Source organism: Anas platyrhynchos, chromosome 24, assembly GCF_047663525.1.
Source record: "Anas platyrhynchos isolate ZD024472 breed Pekin duck chromosome 24, IASCAAS_PekinDuck_T2T, whole genome shotgun sequence".
In the NCBI taxonomy this organism is placed as follows: domain Eukaryota; kingdom Metazoa; phylum Chordata; class Aves; order Anseriformes; family Anatidae; genus Anas; species Anas platyrhynchos.
In genome coordinates, this window is record NC_092610.1 from 3,109,719 (window position 1) to 3,134,857 (window position 25,139).

The 25,139-nt window shown below is 53.5% G+C and overlaps 1 protein-coding gene across 1 annotated transcript in view; it reads right to left on the bottom strand.

The window, feature by feature from the left end:
* The window catches only part of EPHA10 (EPH receptor A10), a 40,265-nt gene extending 16,767 nt beyond the window's left edge, over nt 1-23,498 (bottom strand). The window contains exons 1-5 of the mRNA XM_038167426.2: nt 23,356-23,498; nt 22,343-22,407; nt 20,525-21,194; nt 5,145-5,300; nt 4,250-4,588 (exon numbers count right to left, since the gene is read on the bottom strand). Of these exons, the coding sequence (XP_038023354.2) occupies nt 4,250-4,588; nt 5,145-5,300; nt 20,525-21,194; nt 22,343-22,407; nt 23,356-23,446 (1,321 nt within the window). The 5' untranslated portion in view covers nt 23,447-23,498. The remainder of the gene's footprint in view (nt 1-4,249; nt 4,589-5,144; nt 5,301-20,524; nt 21,195-22,342; nt 22,408-23,355) is intronic.
* Between the last annotated feature and the right edge of the window lie 1,641 nt (nt 23,499-25,139).

Genomic DNA, 25,139 nt, shown 5'->3' on the forward strand with positions numbered 1-25,139 from the left:
TCCCTGGCCTTTCTGCTCCCATTTAGCTCATCTCCCTGTGCAGGATGCACTTGCCAACTCTTCCTGCTTTCACCACGCCGGCTCCTTCCCCGAGCCCCTTCTCGTGCCTGCAGCCTGTCCCAACACCCCAGCCTTCCAGGCCAGCAAAAAGTTGGCTGGAGCTGCCAGATCGTCTGCAGCATGGCTGGAGCTTGCCAAGGAAGCAATGCTCACCCCGAGCAACACAGAAGCAGCACGGATGCGATGCTCTGCCCATGGCCAGCACACCCACTGCTCGCTCTGCGAGAGCAGGGAGGATACAGGAGATGCTAGGGCATCAGTCTTTGCTGCAGAGGATGCCCCTCAAGACAGACACTGCATGTTTTAGTAGGGAAAATAAAATCTGTGCCTGGTGCTTCTCTTGGAGCCCTATTTTGCTCTGGATTAATTAGGAAAAACGACCTCCCCATGCCTAGGGAAGCCTTCCACCTGTGTCACCCTTCAAGCAATAGGTGCCTGAACACACCAGAGTAAAGCCACTTACACCCACAGCCCTGCGGCAGGCCCAGGGAAAGATGTGTGGGGAATGAGTTGTTTGCAGCCTCCCCTGCTTCTCCATCAAAGCAGGACCCTGGCTGCCCCACCGGGACTCCCATGGAGAGGGACAAGTCCCTGGAAAGTAAACTTAAGTATCTGTGAAATTTCATATTTATTACTTAGCTCATTAATCTCTGCTGCAGAAAAACGTCCTCCTGATGTTTTATTCATGACGATTTGCTCCTTGATTCCGAGTCCTCTCGGCTCCTTCTGAGAGCACAAGGACCTGAGCTGCAGCCCCGCACACTGAGGGGCGAGCAGGGAGCTCCGGGCTCGTGCCCACGGCCCCCGCACGCTGCTCCCTCCTCACCGCGATCTGCCTAAACACGGTTTGACATTTTAAAAAATAATTCTCCGAGTAAATACGCTGGCCCCAGAGCTGACCTTTAAGGGGATATCAAATTGTTCACGCGTAAAGAAGGAGGAGCAAACTCATTCCAGCAGCACGAAGCAAGGCAAAAAGGTTGTTGGCAGCCCCGCCAGACCAGGCAGAGCACGCTCCCGAAGCCAGCCTGACACTTCGCTTGGTTTTTTGCTCCTGTAAACTAAGTTAAGTGCTCCTTGCTGTTTTATATGATTCCCATCAATAAGACATCACACGGATGCCCTCCTGTATCTCCTGTATCCAGCAAACGGACTGAGAAAACCTGAACAAGTGGTCCTGGCTGTTAACAAAGCCATCAGGAGAAATCACGCTTGCTGAGTGCTTTGCCGTGGAGCAGCACTCGTGGCACACGCCAGGAAAGCAGGGACCAGCCTCCAACACGCTTAAAAGGGATTAAAGAAAATCACACAGACTATAAAGCATTTCACACTGTGGAGAAAAAAAAAAATGTGTTGCCCATCAATATTTTAAGCTCCCCTAACATCCCCTCTATTCTGAAAAAGCAAACATTAAATTATTCACCACTCTGCCTGGTTTTATACACTCCACTCCGTTGCATCTGGGTTTCCTCCTCTCCATTAGCTGCTGTGCCAGCAGCAAAGGCACAAAACCAGGCATGGGCATCACGTCCTGCCTGGACAGCCCGTGGCGTCCCAGCAAGCGTCTGGAGGGGATGAGTGCCACCGAGGACGTGGAGGCTCCAAGGCTGGGACAGACAGTGGGCTTGCAGCCCGCTGACTCATCTTTGTCCTGAGAAAGGAGCTTTAATTATCTGGTTTAAGTGTCCATTTTGTGTCCATTAATAACGTGGTAATTGAGCATCGCTCCCTGCAAACAGCAGGCTTCAGGCAGCTCCGTCGGGGGAGGCAGGGGTCAGGAGCTGAGCGCTGCCAAACCCACAGCTACAGCACGGATGGAGGTGATGCCCTGAGGTCAAAGAGCCAGCGAGGAAAGATGAAGTCACGTCAGAGCTCAGGCAGGGGAAGATCTTTGCCCAGACAGAGCTTGAGGCACCTGGAGATGCCAAGGCTGTGCTGTGAGTCCTCGGGGAGAGCTGACGGGGAGCGACTGTGCTGTGGTGCAGACCCCTTTTCTGCTCCACCCCATGGCATTATGCACCCCAGGGCCCTGATTAGTGCAAGAACTAATTGCTTAGAGGCAAAGCCTGACTGACCGCAGGGTTGCACAGCGGAGCAGAAGCAGCAATTTGCACCTGTTAATTCGTGTGAACCGGCACCAGAGAGTTGCACACCAGCATCCCAGAGGTGCCCGGGAAGCCTGGAGAGCCCAAGCACGTGGCAGAGCACAGGGCAAGCTCCAAAGAAGCAGGGAACCTCTAAAAAAAACCATGCAGGAGCTGCTGCAAGGCTCCAGTGCCGCTCACTGCCCCTCCTGGGGGCTCTGCTGGGGTGCATGGAGCAGCCTGCTTCAGAGCCCCCTGTTTAGCATCATCCCCTTCTCCACTATCCCAGAGAGGAGAATGCCTTTCTGCACTGGCTGCATTATTAATCTGCAACGGATTTAAAAGCCCTTTAAGATAGGAGCCGATCCCTGCCGGGAATATAAATGACATCGTCCCACAGCGTACATTTACATAGCTGATGCTGCTCCACTCCTGCAGGTAAACAGCTCCGCTCACTCCTCAAACATTTTTGTTTAGTCCCATGCTGGGGCCAGATTAGAAAAAACACGGTATTAATTTTGCCTCCTGCAGACTAAATAGCATCTTCTCTTTTCCCCTGCAAATACAATGAACAACTGCTAATTCCCTCTTGTGAATGCTGAAGGGGAAGGGCAGTGTGAAAGCTGCACTTAGAGCTATATTTAGAGGAGCCGGGATCTGACAGCTAAATAGGGTCTTGTTTCTTTGTTTAATTTTTCCTCTGAATCTGCATATCTGGAGCCAGAGCCTTCCTGCTGCTGCCAATGACATCCCTGAGACCATCATATCTCAGCCATGAAAGAAGCCACCTCTGCTTCAGGCATCCCTGAAGTCTCGCTTTCTCTTTATCTCCAGCCCCATCCGGCACTCCTGTGCTCAGCTCGAACAAAGAGCAGCCCCAGGGCTCCGGCCAGCGGGGCAGGAGAAAGGAGCAGCTCCAGCCTGGGAAGGGACACCTTCAGCAGCAAAGCACTCGAGGCTTTCAAGAAGCTTCCTGAACCTCAGCTGCTCAGCTAATTCTGAGCCACCATCTGCATCCGGAGGCTTGACAGCTCGACAAGCGACATTGATTTGGAGCAGATTACAAGATTAATTATGCCATATTCTTTACGCATACTTCAATTCCTTCGGGAGTATATACAGCGTGGAGTAAGGGGCTGAGATTCCCACTTACCCAGACGAGAAGTTGTACTGAAGAGCCTCGGAGCTAAGGCACGGGCTGGTGTCACAGACTTGTTGCTTTATTCCCTTTGGAGGACAGGGACCTGCTGCCCTCACCCTGCCTCCTGTCCCAGGCTCTGCCCCACCACCCAGACAGGAGCCTCTGCAAAAATCCCTCGTTACCAGCCCCTGTTAAGCTCTTCCCTACGCTGGCTCAGGAATAACCTGGGCTCCAGGACAGCTCTTCCCAGAGCAAAACCTCTCCCTGAGCAGCACCGATCCTAATGAGGAATGACACCTCTGCTGAGGTTGCCCTGTGGCACAGCGTCCACCAAGAGGATTCACAGAAATGATGATAGGGGAGAAAGCAACAACACAGGCAAAACCATTTGATCAAGTGGTGGGAAAATTATTTATAACAAGATCAAAGTTTAATCCCTTCAGATGAAATTGTTGGCCAATTCCTGCCAAGAGGTACGTGAGGATCATCCGTCTCCATTAACCATGGCTTGGCAAAGGGTTTTCATGCAAATTAATAACGTGGCCACAGAGGATCAGACAAGGACGCGACAAACTAATGCTGCTTTTCCCCAGGCACAGCCGACAGCTGAGCAGAGAGCAACACCCTGCAGTCAGCTGGGACCACAGGCAGAAGGGATTCTTGCTTCCCCTCGTGCTAAGGGGACACAATTTGGAACCTCAGGTGGGACACTTACTGCCAGAAATTGTGCTGCGGGCCAGCATAGAAAACAGAAAATCATTTCTGTTCCCAAAGCGTAACTAATATCTGAGTTACTCTTTAGGAACAGGCTGAAGACGTTGTCTATTTGAAGGTGTTATAGTGACCTGTAACTCATCCTGCAGCCAAAGCCCTCAAAAGTGTCTCGAGGCCACCAAGGGCAGCGGGTGACAGGGATGAGCACCGGGAGCTCCTCCAGCACCACATCCTCACCCCCCGACCATACCTGCGAGCCCGGTGGAGACGTTGACCTCGGCGTACTGCTGCCCTGCCAGCGGGCTGACGGCCGAGACGCCGTTGAGGGCCGCCACGCGGATGGTGTAGTTGGCGTGAGGCAGCAGGTTCACCAGCGTCACAGTGCGCTCCACCAGGCCTGTCTGCTGTGGCACGAAGCCCACGCCGCTGCCACACTGCTCGCAGCCGCCCCGTGCAGCAGGGCAGCGGCCGCACCACAGGCTGTAGGTCAGGTCGCTGCGGCCGCCAGCATCCGCGGGGGCACTCCACTGCAGGACCAGTGAGGAACGCCGCAGGCTGTAGACGAGGTCCCTCGGGGCCGATGGAGGACCTGGAAGGAGAGGGACATCCATGGTGAGGCCGCAGCTCGAGTGCTGGGTTCAGCTTTGGGTCCCTCACCACAAGAAGGACACCGAGGCCCTGCAGTGTGTCCAGAGAAGGGCTACGAGGCTGGTGAAGGGCCTGGAGCACAAGTCCTGTGAGGAGCGGCTGAGGCCTGAGCAATCAGCCACAGCTCGCAGGAGGTGCGGGCAGCATCCAGCCAGGCTGGGCACCTCTCCCCGCCATCTCAGCCAGGCTCAAGCCCAGCCACCCGTGGGCAGAGCGAGCTCCTCACCGCTGCACAGGCACCTCTATCACATCCATCACTGGAGGAGCCGGAGTCCAATCCAATTAACTAGAGGCCATTTAATTAAAATCCGCAAACTATATTAACTACATGACTGAACCCTAGTTTTACCAGTGAGTGCCTGCAAGCCTGCCTGCGTGTCCTCCTCGCCGGCCCTCAGCCTCGGCCTGGGAGCCCCATGGAAGAAGGAGACCCCTCCATGCTCCCTGCAGTCCTGCCCTCTGCTTTACAAAGAGCCTTTAACTTCAGCGAGACGTACGCGTGCAGGAGGCAGACGGAGGGTCCGATGGGGACCTGGAGTAGTTCTTCTGGCACGAGCAGAACGTGGAGGCTTCCTCATGCGTGAAGCTGTGCTCAGGGCAAGGAGAGCAGAGAGGAAGACGGAGCGAAAGCTTGTAAAATCCGGGAAGACACGCTGGAAAGAGAGAGAGGGAGTTACAGAAAGAACAGCACGAGCAGAACGGGGCCCACAACTGATGATTGCACTGCCCTGTTCCCTGGTATGTCCTGTGCCTGCTGCTGGACAGCAGACATCACCCTCTGAGCTACTTGCTATGGGTGCTTGTGTGATCCTGGCACCAAGGGAGATACTCATTTGGTTTGATCCACAATGGACATTTCAATGCTGTCCCTTCGTGCTGACCTCCAGGGCTGTGGGACCCTTTCAAGGGGCTATAGAGGCACAGGAGGAATGATATCCACTGGCTGGACACCAGCAGGAGTGATGCATGAAGGGGGCTGGAAGCTACGGGGGGATTTGGAGGAGTAGGCAGCTGCAGAAGGAGGCAGGATACAGCCAATACACAGCTTAGTGTGCACAGTCAGGTAAGCAGAGCAGAAATTACACGGGAGACGCAGCAAGACTTAGCAACAACCCAAAAAGGGGAGGAATACGGCAAATTGAGAAGCTGGAGAACTCATCAGTCACCAGAGCTTCGTGCAGAAACCCAACCACAAGGCCACGTCGCTGGCAGCTGCGGCTTCATCACTGCAGATTATGCAGCAGTCACTGCAGGCAGTGAGGTATGTACCAAAGCCAAACGACAGCAGCAGATATTGGCTTTTGTAGGCCATACACAGGCTTCCTTTATCCTTTGAAAAGCGTCTTTGATATTCATACAAGTAAGTGGTTCACACAGTGGTCAAGGATTTGCTTGATCTTTACCACAAGCAGCACGCAGAGTACAAGTAATACCCCTAGCAGGACACCCAGGAGCTAGTTCCGCATGGAAAACGTGTTATTTTACAAAACCAACAGAAAACAGGCTACAAAACCCCATAAAGCAGTTTGTTATAGCTTCAGTTTGACCTTAAAACAACACCTGAAAAGGAAGCAGCCTGCAAACAAATGCATTCTGCTTGGCTTCATCTCAGTGGTGTGGGGCTGCTGCCTGCTACCCCTTTATCAGCTCCCCGAATATTCGGGCTTGTGAAGTTCCTGGATGAACAGCTCCCTGCACACAGTCCCCTCTCTCATCATTTTTAAGGAGTTGGCTGCTGAGACCGTTCCTTTTAAAGCAGATTATTCCAGCACACTCCGGTTCATTAGCTTTCTGCGTGACATAAAACTGGCAGCTCCGGCTGTGATCTGAGGACAAAGCACCAGGCAGCACCGGGGCAGGGAAGATTCTTGCACGGGATGCTGAAAACGAGCGAACGTTTACGGGGGGATGTTATTTCATCTGCCTTTAGAAATTCAGTGCACTCTGATCGTGGACAGGGGGGGAGCCAGCACTGCTGCTGCGGCTCCCGCTGGTCCCTTCGCCCCCGGCTGCTGGCACAGGGACAGCCAGCTGCTTGGCAGAGCCACGAGCAGCAACGCATGGGAGAGATTTCTGCTTTTCTTACGTATCAGATGCAGCCCTTCAGGAGCCACCTGAAAGCCTTGAATATTGCCACCCAAGCTCTCTGCCACCCGGTGCAAGCAAAGCCCCCAGAAAGCAGCAGATTTGGCCACCTCGAGCCTAGTCCAGTTGTGAAGAGAGGCTTCCTGGTATCTGGAATGGAAATCTGCATTTTCCAACAGATGGGGACTCAATGCTACATTTCTGTAGTAAAACTGAATAGTAAAACTGTTAAAAATGGAGAAAAAAAAAAAAAAAAAAAAAAAACGAGCCCAGCATGGTACTGGAGAGCCCACAGCTTTGCATTTGCCTCTCCCAGTTTGCAGACTGCACGCCTCCAGGACCAGATAAAGATGACCTTTAAAAGCACAGGCTTGACAAACACAGCCGAGGAGTAATATTAAGACGGCGTGCCATAATGCACAATAAATGTCATTCCCTACTTAGGGTGCTAGATAACACACACAAAACTAGCAGGTGCTTAAATTACTTCCAAAACTTCCAGCTTCCTCTTAATATTTGAGAAACCAAAGCAAAGCTACTGTTACGCTAATAAGCATAGCAATGTATTTAGCTTGCATTTCCTTCAGTTCAGCTGCACTGACCACAACACGGGGCACAAATACCATCAGCCAGGGATCCCACAGCGCTTCAGGCATGCCGTGGTGTTTGCACGCAGACCCCAGGCTGGGCTGAGCCCCCGCAGGCTTCGGTGCTGCTCATCCATTGCGCTCCACGGGGAGAAGCTGCTCATTACGGCATCAAAGCCTGAACGCCAGCATCATGTTGCTGCTCGTACCCTTTGTCAGGCGGAACAGAAAAATCAATCTTGTTTACAAACTTGATGGGACCTGAGCAGTAAAAGCAGTGGATATACGGCCGTCATAGCCCAGAGTGAACGGCGAGCCTGGCAGTCACATAAATTTGACATCTCGTGTTAGGAAATTGAACGTTTTCAATTAGAAGCATCTTTCAGGCAGTTCTTCCCTGACTTCTAATAGCTAGAAGTAAGCGTACAAAAGCCTCTCTCAGCCAGTATGTCAGCTAATAACTGCATGAAACACCTCTGTTTGTACTTCCCAGGATCACAGGCGCCACGACGCTGTGGGGCTCAGCCCCAGCTGCTGCACAGCCCCAGGTACGATCACAGCCACCCCTACGGAGGTCTCACCCTGCCTTCAGGGCTGCAGGCTGGCAGCCCACAGCCTTTCCCTTCTTTTCAGTCTTCTCCAGATCAGGACGAAGCAGAACTCCCCTGACCTTCCTGTAACACATATCAATGCCCAAACGATTTCGAAGCTGCCAAATTCTTTAGTGAAATCACAGCCAGTAACAAGGAGTGCTGCAATCTCGATCCTTTCTGCACACTTGGTAATTTTGTTCCTTTGTTCCCATGCTCCAGAAGGAGAACAAAAGCACCCTGGAACATTTGATGCGTCGTACGTGCATCTCAGTTTCTTTTCTCAGCTAAACTCCCTGTCTCCTCCACCTCATCTCATAAGTGTTTCTGTCGGACCCCAGCTGTTTTAGGCATCCCTGTTATTTTGCACTGCTCATTTTTGCGCTGGGTATGTGACAGCTCTCGAGAGAACAGGCCATCAATTTATAGAATGAAATTCTTTTTTGTACACAATCTTCTATCCTTGCCCTCTGCTACTATCACAACTTAATTATTAAATAATAAAATCCAATAATGCCTCAGCTAGGAGCCAAAGAGAAGCAGCTGGGTGGGTCAGACAAATTAATTGCCTCTCTCCTTCTCCATCATCTCTGCCCACGCGAGATGCTCCCCATTTGCCAGGCATTCCTGATTTGTCTCACCACGCTCCCTCCTTGCTCCCACACCACATGCACAGCCCAGCCAGCAGCAGCACAAGCAGCGTGGATTCGTGCAGCAGGCTGGCAGGTAAGCTGGCATGATGCACCCCCGGGAAGGGTTTCTCTTACAGACACATCTGCTGCAGCTCCCGGACACGAGCAGACGACTCTATCAAAAGCCAAAAGCAGCATCCTTTCCCACACACAATCCTGGCCATGGGGAGAGCAGGGGCAGTTAGGGTCGCAGAGAAGCATGACGAGGACATGATTTCCTAGTCAGCTGTCACGGGACAGCTTTAATTCCCCCTCCCCAGCAGCACTCAGGCAAATCCACCCCGCAGCACCACGAAGCCTGCCCACTCAAGTCCCCCAGCACTGACTCCCAGGCAAAACCTCCCTCTGCAGCCTGGACCCTGACTCACAGCCCCAAGGGATGGGGGAGGCTCCCCCACCAGCAAGGACCTCGGCATTTTCTAAGCTGCAGCAAGCTGAGCGTACAAATTTCGCCTTTAAAAATAGCGAGAGAGATCCCTGGCTGAAATCCTGATTTCATCGGCAGAGAGGCATTGGAGTTTGAGCAGCTTTATCTTGTTAATTGACGAGAGGTGATTAAAAGCGACTCACTAAGTGCATCAGGCAGGACAACTGACTGCAGCTCTGCAAGCTGCGGACTTGATTGCAGTTTCTGTTCAAGTGAAGCATGGCCAAGATTTTGCATGCAGCAGTGAAATGAAGTTATTAATCACCCCAGCTGTATTTACCAGCTGGCCAGTAGCCTGTTATGAGGTACACTTATGAAACCCATCATTGCAACAGTTGACTACCTCCAACAATTAATTTAACCTTTGTTTTCTTTATGAAGTACAGGACCAGTGACCACGCTCGAGCAGGGAAGCTGGGGCAGGACAACTGCACGATTTGCACAGAGTCAAACAATAAAAACAGGACTGAGAACAGGGCTCAGGTCTCTGGAGGTTCAGTCATTCACAGCCAAAGACAGAAGCTGAACCTTCAGGATTCAGTCTTCCTCTGCAAATGTTGGTTTGTACACACAGAGGAAAATAAAAGGTTTTTAACCAAGGGAGAGCAAAGGACTGAGTCCTGCCCCAGAGCCTACTGTGCACGGGGTGAATCTTGCAGGCACGGCTCCTGCAAGATTCACCCCGTGGAGCAGATAAGCTCAAGGCAAAGCTGCTGTCAGAGAGCATCCTGCAGCCCCACGGCTGCCCCGTGCAACCTGATGGAGAGCAGCACCCAGCAGCACGCCTCTGCCTTGACTGCGTTGGCAGCAAGTGGCCTGTAGGAAAAGGAATCCTTCTCTGAATGAGCAGAGACCTGGGTGAGCCTCCCCAGAGGAAACCAGAGCAGACGCTCACCAGCTCAGTCCTGGCACACTCAGCCCCCACATCTCCTCCGACACGACTTCGCTGCAGACGTCCGTCATGTCTGTCACTTCTGTCTGTCTGTCCGTCCTTCCTCAGGCTCACACGAGTGTCTGGCTGCTCCGCCTAACAGAGCGGCATCGGCTGCAAAATGTTTTGTGAGTTAGGCAGCGGGCTTTAACAGACACATGCCAGGAAGGAGACAGTCACTGACACCGCCCCAGACAAGTCAGCAGGGCCCAGCAAAACCAAAAATCTATTTTCTGCAGCTTATCAGGCTTCTAATTAAAAAGTGTTCATCATTTTGCAGAGAGGAAGGGGCCAAGACCTAAGCAAATACTGCAGCTTAGCATAAAATATTGAGAGAATGAGCATAGATGGGAGATTAAACACTAGGTGGAAATTGCATCGTATCATGGATTTAGGAATAAAGCTACTTAACCCGGGCAACTTTGTGTTAATGACAATACAAAAATCAGACAAAACCTATCAAACACTTCCCGCCTGCCTCCATCACTGGAAAAATGCGTGTGCATGTGTGTGCAGGCGTGTGTTTACGTCTTCGCCTTCCCAGTCACGCTGCGCGATGCCAGATCACATGCAAGCTTCCCTTTGAATGGCAAGCTTTAGTTTTTACCCAAAGTTAAAAGCACCTACTGCGTTTTCTGTCGAGCAGAAAGCTGCTCAACAGCACGCTTCATCTCAGCTCCGACAGCTTCAACCACAAACACTGTAATGGAACTGGGGTGCACAATGAAACGCCCTCTGGGTTTGTCTCCCTCTTCCTCTTGGAGAGCCTCGGATGCACCAAGTCCAGCAGGAGGCTTTACCAGCAGTCAGAGGGTGATTGCTTTTCTCCTAACCACATTAACACAGCAGCTCCAGGAGATGCTCCCAGCCCTGCAGAATGGTTTCCTGCTGCCCTGTACGAAGCGCCTGGGCAGCAGGAGGAGCTCACCAACACGGCCACGCTCACCTCTCCATGCTGCCTGACATCATCTCCTCACGTCAGACTTTAGCAGCTTGGTTTTTGCCCTCTCAGCACTCAATCTGAATGCTTCTGATGAGCTCTGCCTCTTTGCTTTTCCACCCAAGCTGTCTCAAGCCAGCTTGTTGACCCACAAACCTTGCAGATATCTGAGAACAAAGGGAAAACAGGGAGGGCACTGCCCGAGTTCGCACTATTGAGCTTTCTCATGTTGCTGAATTCCTGCAGATAGCGGAAGAGCCGCGTGCTTGCCAGCAGGAATCAATAACGCCTGCAGTTTCACCCAAAAACGCCTATACAGTCATTTATAATTAACACTACAACTCGGTTGTCTTCCAAAATCAATTCCTTTCCATTTTTTTTGTCAAGAAATTGTATTTGACAAAGTTCATCCACTTTTAATGCGTGTTAATTTTCTCTGCTGGAATACGCATCTCGGAGGAGTCTGATCAGGAAGGAAAGCAGCCAGGTAAGGGAGCAGCTGGGGCTGAGGAGCACAGCAGCAGGACCCCATGTCCCCAGCACATGGGTGTGCAGCATGTCAAGGCACCCCAAAAAAAACAAGGGTTCCCCCCAGAGAGCGACCAACTCTGAGGACCAGCCCTTCCTGAGCTGTTTGGTTTGCATCCGACAGTGGTTAAAAGTCCCATTGCAACCATCAAAATAGGATGGGAAAAAATATAACACAAAACTCTGCGTGGTACTTATAAAGGTCTCCACTCCTCCTGGCAGCACAGTTCTGTCGCTGCTCTTTCTAGGATTTCCTTCCCTACCCTGGCAGCCCTTGCAAAGATCACAAGGAGACAAGCTCTGGAGCACCTCCTCCCAGCCCCTCTGCGTTCTCACCTCCCCTCACACCTTCACTACAATCTTTTCAGCCCTCAGGGCTTGCTTTTCCCAGAGGTTTTCCTTCCAACACTGTAGTTGTGTTTTACAAATCCTGTCCCATGAGAAATATCAACAGCACATCCAGAGTCACTTCCCCTGCTCGAGCAGAGCTGAAACACGAGGACACCCCAGCAGAGCGGCTCTGCACCGCAGTGAGGGCAAAAGCTAAAAAATCCATTCCTCCTGGTGTGGAAACGCAGATCTCTGTGCAGATGGTGCACATAAATTAATTATTTCCAGGAGGACCAAGAAGAAACGTGCCCGTCCCTGTGATTAACGCACATTAAGGTACGGACAAGCCCTTCCCGAGCACCAAGGAGCCCCCTCTGCTCCTGATGCAGGTTGCCAGCAACCAGCACACGCCGAGCCTGCGTCCGTATCCATCCCTCCTGTCTGTACAGACTCACTTTCCGTGATCACCAGTCATATAAAATATGAAACTGTCCTCACTGCCATTTCTCACAGGAGCTATTGCCAGGCTGACCCCCACCCCCCGGACCAGGCTGGCACATCCAGCCCCCATCCGTCTTAATTCCATTATCAAGCTGAACAAGTCACCGGTTATTATGTTCCAAACATTTCACCGAGACGTCAGCGGAGATGCGCTTTGTGTCAGCACAGCAGGAGTGACAGGGAGAAGCTTTGTGCAAAAGATGCCCACATCCCCCAGGCACCCCGGGGCTCAGCACCCAGGGGAACCTCTGAGCGCTCCTGCTGCCAGCGAGCTTGCAAGCTGGGACTGAGGGTGGGCTCCTTCTGGAGACCCAAAAGCTTCTGCACGAGGTCCACAGCACCTGCACGCCCCTCCTGGGGCTGGAGCAGAGGGGCTGGGTGCCCCCATGCACCCACGGGACCCTCGCTGCTAACCAAGCCATCCCAACACCCCCCAGCAGCACCCACACACTCTGTGCCCACCCATCCCACCCCACCAGCAGCAGGATTTGGCCACGCAGGCAGTTGTCCACTTCTCGGCAGCCTCAACAGCAGTTCCCATCCTCGGGGCTGACTTTTGGGTCTTTTGCAAACTTTAGGTAGGGAGGACACCAGCAGGGAACACCCCTCGGGCTCTCAGTACCAAGGAATCGACACCGGGAACCTTCTCCAGGAGGGCGAAGGAAAGTCAGGCAGCAGCCCGAGCGCTCAGCCTCCGCTGAGCTGTTTTTTCTGCTCAGGTGAGCACATCATTTCTCGCGCTTTCTTTACGAGGTGATCCGGCAGCTGGGTGTGCAGCAAGGGCAGGCGCAAGATGCGAGACGATGCCAGCCTGCACCCTGCCCACCGTCACCCTAGGGAGACGACAGCTGCTGTCAGCTCTGGCAGCAAATCCGCTCAACCCAAGGAACCCTAAAAGCCAAAAGGTGGGAGCTGGGCCCTAGAAGAGCAGGGCAGCTCAGCCTGGAAGAGATAACCAAGGCGACGCTGCGCTGAACTCCATAAAATCACTAACAGCGTGGAGAAGAGAGTGCTGTTATTCAGCGTTTCGCAAAACACAAGGATGAGGGTGCAGCTAATGCAATTATCAAGCAGCAGGCTTCAAACAAACAAACAAACAAACATTCCCTGCATACAGCATGTAATTAAATTAAACCCCAGACACAGACTTCGGAGCCTTTCCCATCTCAGAGGGCTGGTTTCCCTGAGCACTGCAGCGAGCATCATTTGCCGGTGCTTCACAATTGCTTCTTTTTCTCCCCCCACCTAAAAAAAAAAAAAAGCTCAGCATGCCCTGGAAGGACGGCTGTCAAGGAGCGCACGCAGACAAGGACAAGTTGCCCCAAAGCAGACAGGGCACCTTGTGCAAAAGACAGCGCCGGGGTGAAGTTCCAGCGCTATATTGAGCTGCTGAAAGCCTTGTCAACACGTGGCCTCGGGTAACAGAGAGGCTCCTGCCTTCCCTGTACATGCTGGGTTTGCAATCTTGCCTCGTCTTATTGCAAAAACTGTAATCAATACTGTGCAGGCGGCAAGCGATACCGTTACAGAGCCCCACTGTGAGGAAGGGAAAGAAATCTTGTCCAATCTCCGTGCCTGGGCAGGAGGGACGGAGTCAGCGGGAGGGAGAGATCGATACGAGCACCGGATCAGGTCCCTGCTCCTCTCATCTTGGTGCCCTACCTACCAGGATGGGTATTCCAGGCTGTGCCAGCCTGAAGAGAATTCAAAGGCAGTTTTTCTGCTGATTTTTTTCTTTAATAACCGTTTTTCAATAATACTGCTCAGCAGCCTTCAGTCCAACGCATTTCCAGCATCCCTGAAACCTTTAGGACAACACTACTCTATAATTTTAGCTCTTGTTAAATAATTTGAGAAGTACTGAAATGAAAACCTATGTCCAGAGGCTAGATCTTTGTGCGTCTCCAACAATGAGCTCTTAATAGCTGAAATTAAATTCAGTGATTTAGTCTAGAGGAAAATTAAATACCCAAGTATATTTAGCAAGGCAGGCCTGAAATATCAAAATTCATTCAGCACCAAGAATACACTCGCTCAAATTCAGTGCCACAGCAGCACTGGAGAGAAACTCATCGCTATTTATGCAGGAATTTTCCTCAAGGACACGCTAAGGCAGGCACATCCACTGAGCCAAGTGCAATTTACTGTTGTCTTTCCCAGTTCCCTGCTGCACCTCCCAAATTATTCCCGTGCCGAGGGCTGGCCGACCCACATGTCAAATGCACCCTGCTCCTGCCAAGGGCTTCAACCCATGCATAGCTCCCTTCGCCGCAGGCAAAACAGGTTTCCCTCTGTATTTCAACCAAATAGTGGATGTCCATCCAGCAGCCAGGTATCTATAACCTTAGGCCTGACAAGAATTCCGCAAACAAATTGTGATGCTTGTAATTTTCTGAGTAGTTTGCTCTAAAATTAAGTGTCATAGAGTAATTTGTGTCTGGCTCTGCCACAATTTCCATAGCCATAATTATTTCAGACACACTATAATACAGCAATATAACATTCAATCCAGAATAATAAATATCTCCAAGCTTGATCATTACTCCAAAAAGAGAAAGCATATTTTACATGGGCGTTTCATCTGCACAACTGATGGGAAGCGGCGTCTACCATAAGGCATCACAGCTTCCCTGGAGGCTGCTAATGGCTGCAGGGAGGCGGATATTCCAAACTCATTCAGCACCACGCTCTCCACACCCTACAAATGGTCACTTTGCTCCAACCGTGCTCTGCTACAACCCAAGACCCAGGAGGTGAAAGCCAAACCATAATTTGGGGAGGAAACCGAAGCATAAATTTCCTCCCCAACTCCTCCTTCAGCAGCATTTACTCCCTCAGATTTACTCCCTCAACCCCTTCTTGATGCACTGCCCTCGTTTCACATCCATTTCCACCAGCACGGCCACGGTGCACCCAGCTCCAGCCCCGATGAGCGCCGCTAAATCTGAGCTTCAGCTCCGTCCCGCGAGCAGCACGTGGCTGTGCAGGATGGAAGCAAAGCCTAGTGCTCGCTGCGGAGTCCCAGGAGAAAAAAGAAATTTATTATGCATAATACCCTGGCATCAGTCAGAGGATAAAATAAACTCCAGGAGTACACGCAGGTTTGTAAGCTAATGTATAAAAGATGAAACAAATCAAGAGCCCCAAGCGCTGTGCATTTGGATCCATCTTTTTTTGTACTTAAATGGAAAAGCAGACCTCAGGCTTCAGGAGGTATCTTTGTACTAAATAGCAGAATATTGCAATTTTTTATCCTAAATCTCTTTAATTCTCAATCAAACTACTTATTTTCCAACTGAAGACACTGTAGAGGCACGATGTTTTGATGGGACACGCACAACAGAGGGTGACACTTTACCAGCACTACTTCCCACTCCCACCCCAAGCTTTTGCTCAGCAGGAGCGAGCCCTGGCCAGGCAGAGCACACAGACACTGGCTGGGAAACATGCACGTTATGTGCTGTGCCAGAGCCTGGATGCCTTTTGACACCAGCAGGTGCATAAAAAGATGCAAGAGTAGGGCCGCATCATTGATCACATACCCTGAAGGACTCATGGCTCACAGGGACCTGTGAGCCCTGCACCTCTTCTGGGGATGTGGAACACCAAACACCCGCACGTTCAGTCAGGAAGAAGGATGCAGGGACCTCAACTTCCCCAGCAAGGCAGTACTTCAGGGGAAATAGTACACAAGGGAAGACAAAGAGGTTCCCCCCAGCTGTAGCCAGCGTAGTCTCCCTTCATCCCAACAGCCTACATGTGCTGCTTCTATTCCTACCACTGGAGGGGTCATTTCTGGTTCCTATTTGGCATTTGAATGCCTGTCGTACTTCCAGCTAGCATTTATTTATTAGCAGAGCTCTCATTTTCCAAAAACTTCTTCCCGAAGCAGAAAACCCCTGCTCAGGAAGTCTCCAGCTCATGCCATCTTCAGGTGCTTTCTGTCATCATCCTCTACCACCAGACAAATTCACATGGCCCATTTTTGGAGTAAGACGAAGGACTCGCAGTTGGATTAATGCACTCAACGCTCTGCAGTTCCAGCCCGAGGCTCTCCCCAGGCACCTGCAGCAGGAGCATCGCCTCGCTGACCACCAGCCCCATGCAGCAGAGCTGCCGACGTGCAACACGCAAGGTGAACACACTGCCCTGAGACCCACAAGGACACCAGCCTCGCTCTCAGTGCTGTCACCATGAGAAAAATGGTAGCTGTAGCTCTCAGGGATGGGTCACCAGTGTTTCCTTTTTTTTTTATTTTAAATTGATGTCTGCATTTCATCAGTATGAGGAACGCACATGTCCGGGAGGCGCTGAGCGAGCCCGGCAGAGCTGCTCCCTGGGCAGGAGCTTCCCCCAGGGCACAGCAGCTCCCAGAGCCATGGCACGGTCCTGGGGCTGCAGGCACAGCTCCTCTGCTGATGCAGCCCCAGCTCCTGCCTTCGGTGCTGCCTCTCTCTGCATCCCCGCCTCGCAGCGGACACAAGGACTGCACGATTTCATTCCCTGCTCCCAAAGAAGGGCGAGACAAGTGCCTCTGTCCAGCACAAGCAGCCGGGTATCAAAGGCTCTTTACGGACATCTCATGAGACCTCTGTAAAGCAAACGGCTCCCACCTCAGAGCCATCACGCTCTCCACCTTCAGCCTGTGATGCTCAGCAGCGTAAAGGCAAGGAGTAGAAGGGGAGGTCCAAGGGGACCCAAGCGGAAAGACGGCTCTTTTAAAACAGCAAACACTTGCCCTATTTTAGCGCTTCCCTTTGGAAAATACGAATCAAGGACTTTTACTGCTATCTTGGGTTTTGCAGAAAAACGTCCTGCCCTAGCCAATTTCGAGGAGGACGGATGTGGCCGTGGGGCAGAGGCGCTGCTCTGCCCAGCGATACTCCCTGGGCTCTTTTCGGGCAGTTTCTGATGAATCCCCCCAAGCTCACTGCAGCTGCTCAGCATCCAGCGTGCATTACATTTCCTACAACCACAAGCAAAGGCTGCTTTCTTCTAACAACTGCCCCCCTGTGCCTTCCCCTTCATCCCTCTGTTTCAAGACAGCAGTGCCAGCTGCTCACCCTGCAAAGCCCCAAAATCCTTCACACACTCATACGAGGGATGAGCAAACCAAGGATGGTCCCTGCACACTGGGGAAGCATCACAAGCTGCGCAGGAGGCACCCAACCTGCCCCTTCTACCCACACCAAAATCACTTGAAACCCTATTTTTAAAATCCCAAAGCACTAGCAACTATTTTCTCCCTAAAATCAGCTTCAGTAAGATCAGCCCTGCACAGAAGGGACGCAGCCGGCTACGGGCTGAGACACCGGCACGGGCTGCCCCGGCAGCACAGCGCCAGCTCCTGCTGCTCCCGTCAAAAGCAGAGGGAGATAAATTGAGGAGACCTAACTACAGCCCGAATTCACGTCTCTGTCAAAGAAGAGTGGCTGACAGCTATTTTTGGAACCGGTCTCCATCATATTAATTCAACGTCTGGTTGAGGTTGTCTCATTTGCAACAAAACTGGCTGGTAAATATTAACCTTGGGCTTTGTTGAAATTCTCCTTGCAGAAATTACGAGGGATCGGGTGGAAGAGATGAAGCACAAAAGACAACTTCGCAGCAAACATCAGGCAGATCCTCCCGCATCACCGTTTCATTTACAGAAGCTATTGCAATGCCCTGCAAAGCAAACGGCATGAAGGGGCCGCGGATCATGCCTGGCAAAATTAAGGGTAAAAGACATCAATGCCGAGAAGCCAACTGCAAACGAAATCGGGATGGACAGATGATCGTCCACAGTGCAGCGGGACTTTCCACCTGCCCACCGCGCATCTGCTGGAAATAGGTTTTAAGATCAGAGGGAGCACAGGCCAGCAGCTGGCTATAGATATATATTAGACAAGAAAAGCAGTTTAAATGTATTTACAGTGACAGAACCTCTCCTCTTATTTGAGCGTAGATGTTAAACAGATGCTAAAGCTGCTCGCTTCCACCCTAGAGACGGCTGCATTTCAATGATCACCGAAATGATTCATCAGAAATGTGCAAACCCAGGAAAGCCTGTCAGGTACTCCGGGATTTCTTCAGAGAAATGGTGTTATATAGGAAGATGGACAGCAAAAAGGCTTGGCTTTATTGCAGCAGTAATTAGCACTGCCATAAATCCTATTAGTCTTTTTTCATCTCCCCTAATTTCAGCGTGAGGATACAAATGTTCTCTCAGCAGCAAGATGATTTCAGCACCTAAATCACCAGCACAAGGAGCTTTGGGATTTCATTCAAACGCGGATTCCTGAGTTCAGCAGGAAATAAAGCTAATGCTTCCTCACAGAGAAACCCTGCACTTCCCCAGCCTCATCTTTCAGCTCTGCTTCTGCCACAAAGCTCAACCCCCAGCCCAGCCCTGCCTGCGACCCTTCCTCTCACCACCGTTCATCCCCATCGCCCTCGTTACACCCAGGGTTTCTGTAGCTGCATGTGCTCAGCCGCCTTGACCAGTTTGGTGGGGATTCAAACTGGCCAAAGGCCCCCAGAGTGGAATTTACCCCGTTAACACGACCTGCACTGCCTCGTGGCATTGCCCTGTCCTTACGGAGATCACCAGTGCACACCTGTGGTCCTGGAGCAGGAGCACAGCAGGGCACCTGCCTCACCCACTCCTGCCATCCCATTTCCTTCGGATTCAGACCTGGTGAGCTGCTCCATGCTCTCTCGCTGCAAGAATCACGGTAGAGACCACAAGAGGATGCATCGGGCTCGCTCCCAGCACAGCCCTCTTACGGACCATGGCAGAAGAGCCAGTCTTGCTGTGCATCGCCCGATTGCTCGAGTATCCTCTGACACCCACTGCATTTCTCCACCTCCAGCTCAAGGGCTTCTGTCCTTGTTGGGGAATTTCTGCAGCCCGGGATGCTTTCATCAGAAAGCTTTTCAAGTTACTCACTTAGTGCCGTGCTAATGCACAGCTTAAAAAAAAAAATAAAATAAAGACACATACACACACGCATAAAAAAAAACTTTCAACTCTTAGAAACTTATTTTCTGATATTTGACCAGACATCAGACGCTGCTCCGCTAAGAGTGACTAATGACCTGCTTTCTGTGAGAGGGGGGAAAAACTTAATTATGTCCATTAAATTACTTCAAATATTTTTCCTTGGAGAATATGAATTATTTAAACTCAACACAGAGAAACCTGAAACATTAGCAAAAGCCTTCTGGGACTCACTATGTAAATTCCCACTCCAAACAGATGGGGAAAGCGTGGCGAGCTGCCATGCAGCCACTGAAGCAATGAACAATGCCGAGATTTCAATTCGATAGCTTTAATAAGGTCTTTTAAAGGAGGGCACCGAGCAAAAAGCCACTAGTGGGGCAGTAAAAACCTTGCTGGGGTCAGGGGGAAGGGGCACAGCGGGCACCGCTGAGACCTCCGCAGCCTCACCCAGCTCCGTAACAGCAGACCGGGTTCCTCCAGCAAAGCTCGCTCCCCTACCACAGCCCCAAAGCACCCAGTACCTGTCTGGGCCATATTTACCCACATTTCATCCATCTCCAGCCATGGTGCTGCGAGGCTGCAGGCTCTGAGCAGCTTCTCCAGAGGCCACAGACCCAGCCAACAGATCCGAGACACCAGAGTGGGCTTCTCCACCCAAAACATATTCACACCAGTACAGTCAAAGCGGTCCCAGTCACACCAGTCCCTCCGTACAGGCCCCAGGTGTTCCTCAGGAGGGCATCAGCAGGAGGAGGCCTCAATCTGCACGTACCCCTTGCCCCCACAGGCACACACCCCACGTCCCATGGGCACACGGCCAGAATCACACCCGGCTCCAAGCCAGATCCAAACCCTCACAGCACCACTGGAGACCCCCCCGTGAAGGCAGGGGTCAGATCTTTTACAGCTGTCATTAAAGGCAACCTCGTGAGCTGTAAAGCCACCACATGATTAAGCTGCGTCTAAAAGCACTGCTGTGGGGCTGTTAACGGGCTCAAGTAATTTTACAGCTACCAATAAAGCTCGGGGAAACGCCTGATGGCATTCCAAGCGCCAGCACATCCACCTGGCCAACACCACGCTCCAGCCACCAGCAACACCCCCCACGCCCCAGCTGCCACCTTCAGACGAAGCTCGGGCTGTTAGCAGCAGACTCCCAATTAGCTAAATGAACAACATCACCGAGCAAGGGTGCAGCCACCGCTCCAAGCCGTGCTCAGCACCCAGCACACGGGCACAGCGCAGCCACGGGCTGCAAAAGGATGCGAACGGCCACGTTACCTCTGCACCTCCCGTCCCTCTCCTCGAAGCCGGGGCCGCACAGGCACTTCCCGATGGGGACCAGCCACTCTCCCTCGGCGCTGCAGTGCATCCGCGGGGGGTTATCCACGTCCACCTGGGCGTGCTCCACGCAAGCTCCTTTAACTTCCACCAGCGTGGCGAAGGCCGCCTCTGCCACCGTGTCCGGAAAAAGCGCCAGGTTCTGCAGGGTGGCGAGGCACTTCTTGTAATAGACCCGCACGGAGACCAGCGCCACGCAGGCGCCCACGTCCTGGAAGCCCAGGTGGAAGCCTTGCTTGCTCAGGTGGCCAATCTCTCGCAGCTCCGTGTTCAGCTTCATCTTCCGCTCGCCCAGGTCCCCCTGCGTGAAGCTCTCGTCCGCAGCGATGGTGTCGATCTTCGTGTGCTTGCTCTCGTGGATGTTACGGCCCAGGTCGGAGTCGGACTCGACGTAATACAGATTGAAGGTCTCCTTGCAGGTGCCCATCACACCCGGGATGCTGTTGCAGTCCCGTAGGGTGAACTTCAGCTCGATGAAGATCCTCTGGCCATCGCGCCTGGCGATCCAGCCCGTCTGCAGCCAGTTGTTCTGGTTGGGCTCCATGACGTTGCAGACCTGGTAGGTGCGGATCGGCTTGTAGTTCTCATCCACCCCGCTGATTTCTTCCCACTGTGGAAAGAGCACAAAGGCGGTGAGAGCCCAGGGGCTGCCGTCAGCGAGAGCCAGCCGCCCAAGCAGAAACACAGCCATCGCTATAAATACCACCACCAAAAGCCTCTCCACCTACCCGGCCATGACAGCACAGACACTTGAAGTGCCCGATCCACCAAGAGCACGAGCTGTGCTGCAGGACCACCCAACACAGACATCCATCCACAGACAACCCAGGGCCAGCATGAGAGCAGACATCAGCTGCTGACCAGCCCACAGGAGGCCAGCATCCCCCTGTATGCTTGGGATTTTCCATCCCCAGGGTCACACATCAGCACAGCAGGATGCAGCAGCAGCTCATCTGGGTGCTGAACCACCCAGGGAAGGCAAAAACAGCCCAGTGCACGCAAGGGCAGTCATGCCACAGCCCAAGGACAAGCACCTTGACCAGCAGCAGCTTCTGTCATGCAAAGTTTTAGCTGGAACAGGACAAATCCTCTGCCTGCCAAGCACCAACGGTTTTCCCCAAAGTTACCAGCAGAGATTCTGATTAGCAAAACGATGATTCAAACCTCACAGCCTCAAGGATGACCTGGCAACTTCCCAAAGCAATTCTTTCTGGGGGTAGATTTATGCCAGATTGCCAAACGCACCCAAAACAGAGTTTCTTCTGCAGACTAACAGCTGGGGAACGCAGATGACTCCAGGATGTATTGCCATCCACCCTAAATGCTTTGCTTCCTTTCTGGAAAATAAACCTGAAGCAGCAAGGAACACAACTCTGTCTTTCCTGCCATGCTCTGCCAAAAGTAGCCAGGGACCAACCCCGGCAGCACAGAAGGGAGCAGATCACACAGCCCTGGTGCGATGCAGGATCCCAACGATCCCATCCCTGTCCCGGCACATCCAAGCACAGCGAGATCCCAACAAATCAAGCTGGGGCACAAACCACAACACACAGGCTTCACTGGCTGGCGTTTATTTGCTTATCACAAGAGCTTAAGATGCGTTCTGGGGAGGCGCTGCACCATTAACACAACCAATACCTGGTCTCTGGCTCTCAAACCCCCTCCACAAGCCAGTGCTCACCCAAAAAGCACCGACTGCTGCCAAGCAGCCACGAGCAGCCCCCCTCCAGCCCCAACACACCAGCCCCACACTCTTACCCCGTTGGATGGGTGCGAGGTCCAGCCCAGCTCTGCTTGCGATTCCTTCGAGTCCAGCAGGACAACTGCAGGGAGGACAACATGTTAACAAGCCAGCTCACCCACGTGTGAAGCCCTGCAAAATTCCCACCCTGTGGACAGCTCCTGCCACAAGGTGCTGCCCAGGACCGGCGCTGTGGGGCTAGGGCAGAGCTGGGGCTGGGGGATGTGCAACCAGCTTGGAGCGGGGTCATCCCAGAGCCCAGTCCCAGCAGGTACCGATGGCACTTTTGAGAGCCAAATTTCCTTGAAAGCCTGTGCCCTGGCTTCTCAATAAATCTTTTTCCACAGAACAGCCAATCCTCTGTGTGACATGAAGATGCATTTCCCCTGAAGTCAGAGTTCCGTGAGCTTCCCACAGGCAGCGAGCAGAATCGCTCCCTGCCCGGCAAGTTGTGCCCTGCCCCGGCTCCACCACGCTGGGTGCCACCCGCATCCTCCGCCGGTCATTCCACCAGCGGGGCCACCCGGTGCCCGCACTGCCGGCGGCGAGGAGCCGCACGTCGGGGGCTTTCAGTGGCACCCCCAGTCCCCTGCAAGAGCGCCGTGAGAGCGGGGACGACCACAGCCCATCTGTGCACCGACCCCAGGTGATGCGCACCGGCACCGGGAGATGCGCCCCGAGCCCCGGGAGATGCGCACCGACCCCGTGCGCCCTGCAGCGCCTCCCCAACCCCTCGTTCCTCCGCGCTCCGGTCGCTGCCTCCCGCATCCCAACCCGGCTCTTCACCCTCCCCGCGATGCCCCGTGCCCCCCCGTTCCTCCGGAGGGCTCCCGAAGGCTCCGCGCTCATCACCGGGGGCTGCGCCGGGATTAGAGAGAAACCCACGGAGCGCCACCGGCACCCGGCACCGAGCCGCGGCGGCACCGGGCGCTGCAGCCACCGGGGTACGGGGCACCGGGACGCGACCGAGGGATACCGGGGAGATACCGGGGGGGTACCGGGGGTCGCGCCCGCCCCCCGCCCGGCTCACCCTGCTCGGCGGCGGCGCGGGGCAGCACCGGCAGCAGCAGCAGCAGCGGCAGCGCCCGGGGGAAGCCGCCGCCGCCGTGCGCCCTGGCCATGGCGCCGCCGACTCCGTGCGCCCCGCGCCGCCGCCGCGCTCCGGCCACCGAGCTCCGCCCCGGGCCCTCTCCGCCAGTCCCCGTCGCCAACCGACGCGGGGGGGGGGCCTCGAGGAGCTACCGGCCAATGGGAAGGAAGGGTGGGGCCAGAGCGGGCGGTAGGAGGAGGGAGGTGCTGTTCACTCTGAAGCCTACTGACGGCAGGGAGGTTGCTCCAGGGGGTTTTGGGGCCGGGAGGTGCCCCGGTGGGGCTTTGGGGCGCCTGTCCCTGCTGCCACGGGTTGGGGTTGGCTCCCCATGGGGCTGCTGGGGCACGCACAGCCTTTGCTGGAGCTGAGATGTGGTGGTCTTGCAGTCACAGCCCTAATTAACTGTGCCGCAGGCTCCCCTCTGGATGAGGTTTGCCTCCTGCATGTCCTGTTCCCATTTTGGGGGGGTCTGCCCTGCTCGACCCCATGCAGCAGGCACTGCATGACCACAGGGACAGGAGAAGGCAGCAGGGCTCAGCTGGCACGAATGCACCTACCTGCAGACACCAGGCACGAACAGGAGCCCTGCGCTGCCCCCACCACACTGGGGTGGGTTCTCAGCCTCTGCCTGCTGCAACCTGCAGTTCAACGTGTCCAACAGGTCCCTCTGTGCTGATCTCTGCTCCTGCTCTGGCCCCAACACCCCCGTCTATGTTCTTAGTAAATGCACCTGACAAGGTGAGGGCTCTGCAGCGATGCTCACGGGTCTCACTACTGCCTTCACCTGCACCTGGGAGCGCCACGTTCGTGTCAAGCCTCTGCTCTGCCTCTCCAGGCTGGAATCAGAGAGGCAATTCCAGCTTCATCCCAAGCTCCCCCATGCCCAGCAGCTGCTGTACAAGTCAGAGTGGCCAAAAAGGAACACCAGGAAAGCACAGCCCTGGGCAGGGCAGGTCCTGCACACCCGGCGCTGGGCTGCAGCTTGCAGACAGCCCGTGGGTGCTCACAGACCTGCAGCAGGGAGGAACTCGGCGTGCTTCAGTTATCGCTAACTGTAGGTGTGCAGGTCCTGGCAAAACGTTGACAGGCTGAACGCCCGTCAGCCTCCCGGCTGCTGGCTGTACAACCTGCCGCCAAAGCCTGCTTATGTAGCAACACTTATTCCTGGGGGATGTTCCCCGCGCTGTGATTATGTGCTGTCAAATGTAAAACATTGCAGGTCGGGAATAAAAATATTGAAGCTCCAGCTGAGGCAGCCAGAGCCGAGGGCTGGGTTGGGCATGAAAAGAGAGGTGCAGCAAGGTCTGCTGGAGACAGGAGCACGGTGGCAATGCCCGCAGGAAAGCTGGCAGGGGACACGGCCCTGCAGGAAGAGCAGCAGCTTGAATCGGCACAAATTTGCTGTGCTGAACCATCTTCAAGTGTTAGGCACTAAAACCTGGGTTCTGCAGTGCCTCATACATGCATAAGTTTACGGGAGCAAGTAGCCTATTGAAGCCTGCTGCCAATCAGGCTCAGATTTGCACATTGCATAATTAGATTAATTAGATATGGTGATTGCAGTTCATTTGCCTTGTGCCCCAGCTTCCAAGTACACTCTTCCTGAAGTCAATGAGACCACCCGTGTGAATAAATTTAACCATATGCAGAAGTCCCTGCAGGATCGGGAATCCTGAGCCACCTAGGCACCAGCTCAAATCCCCGAGGGCAATGTTTCTTTAATC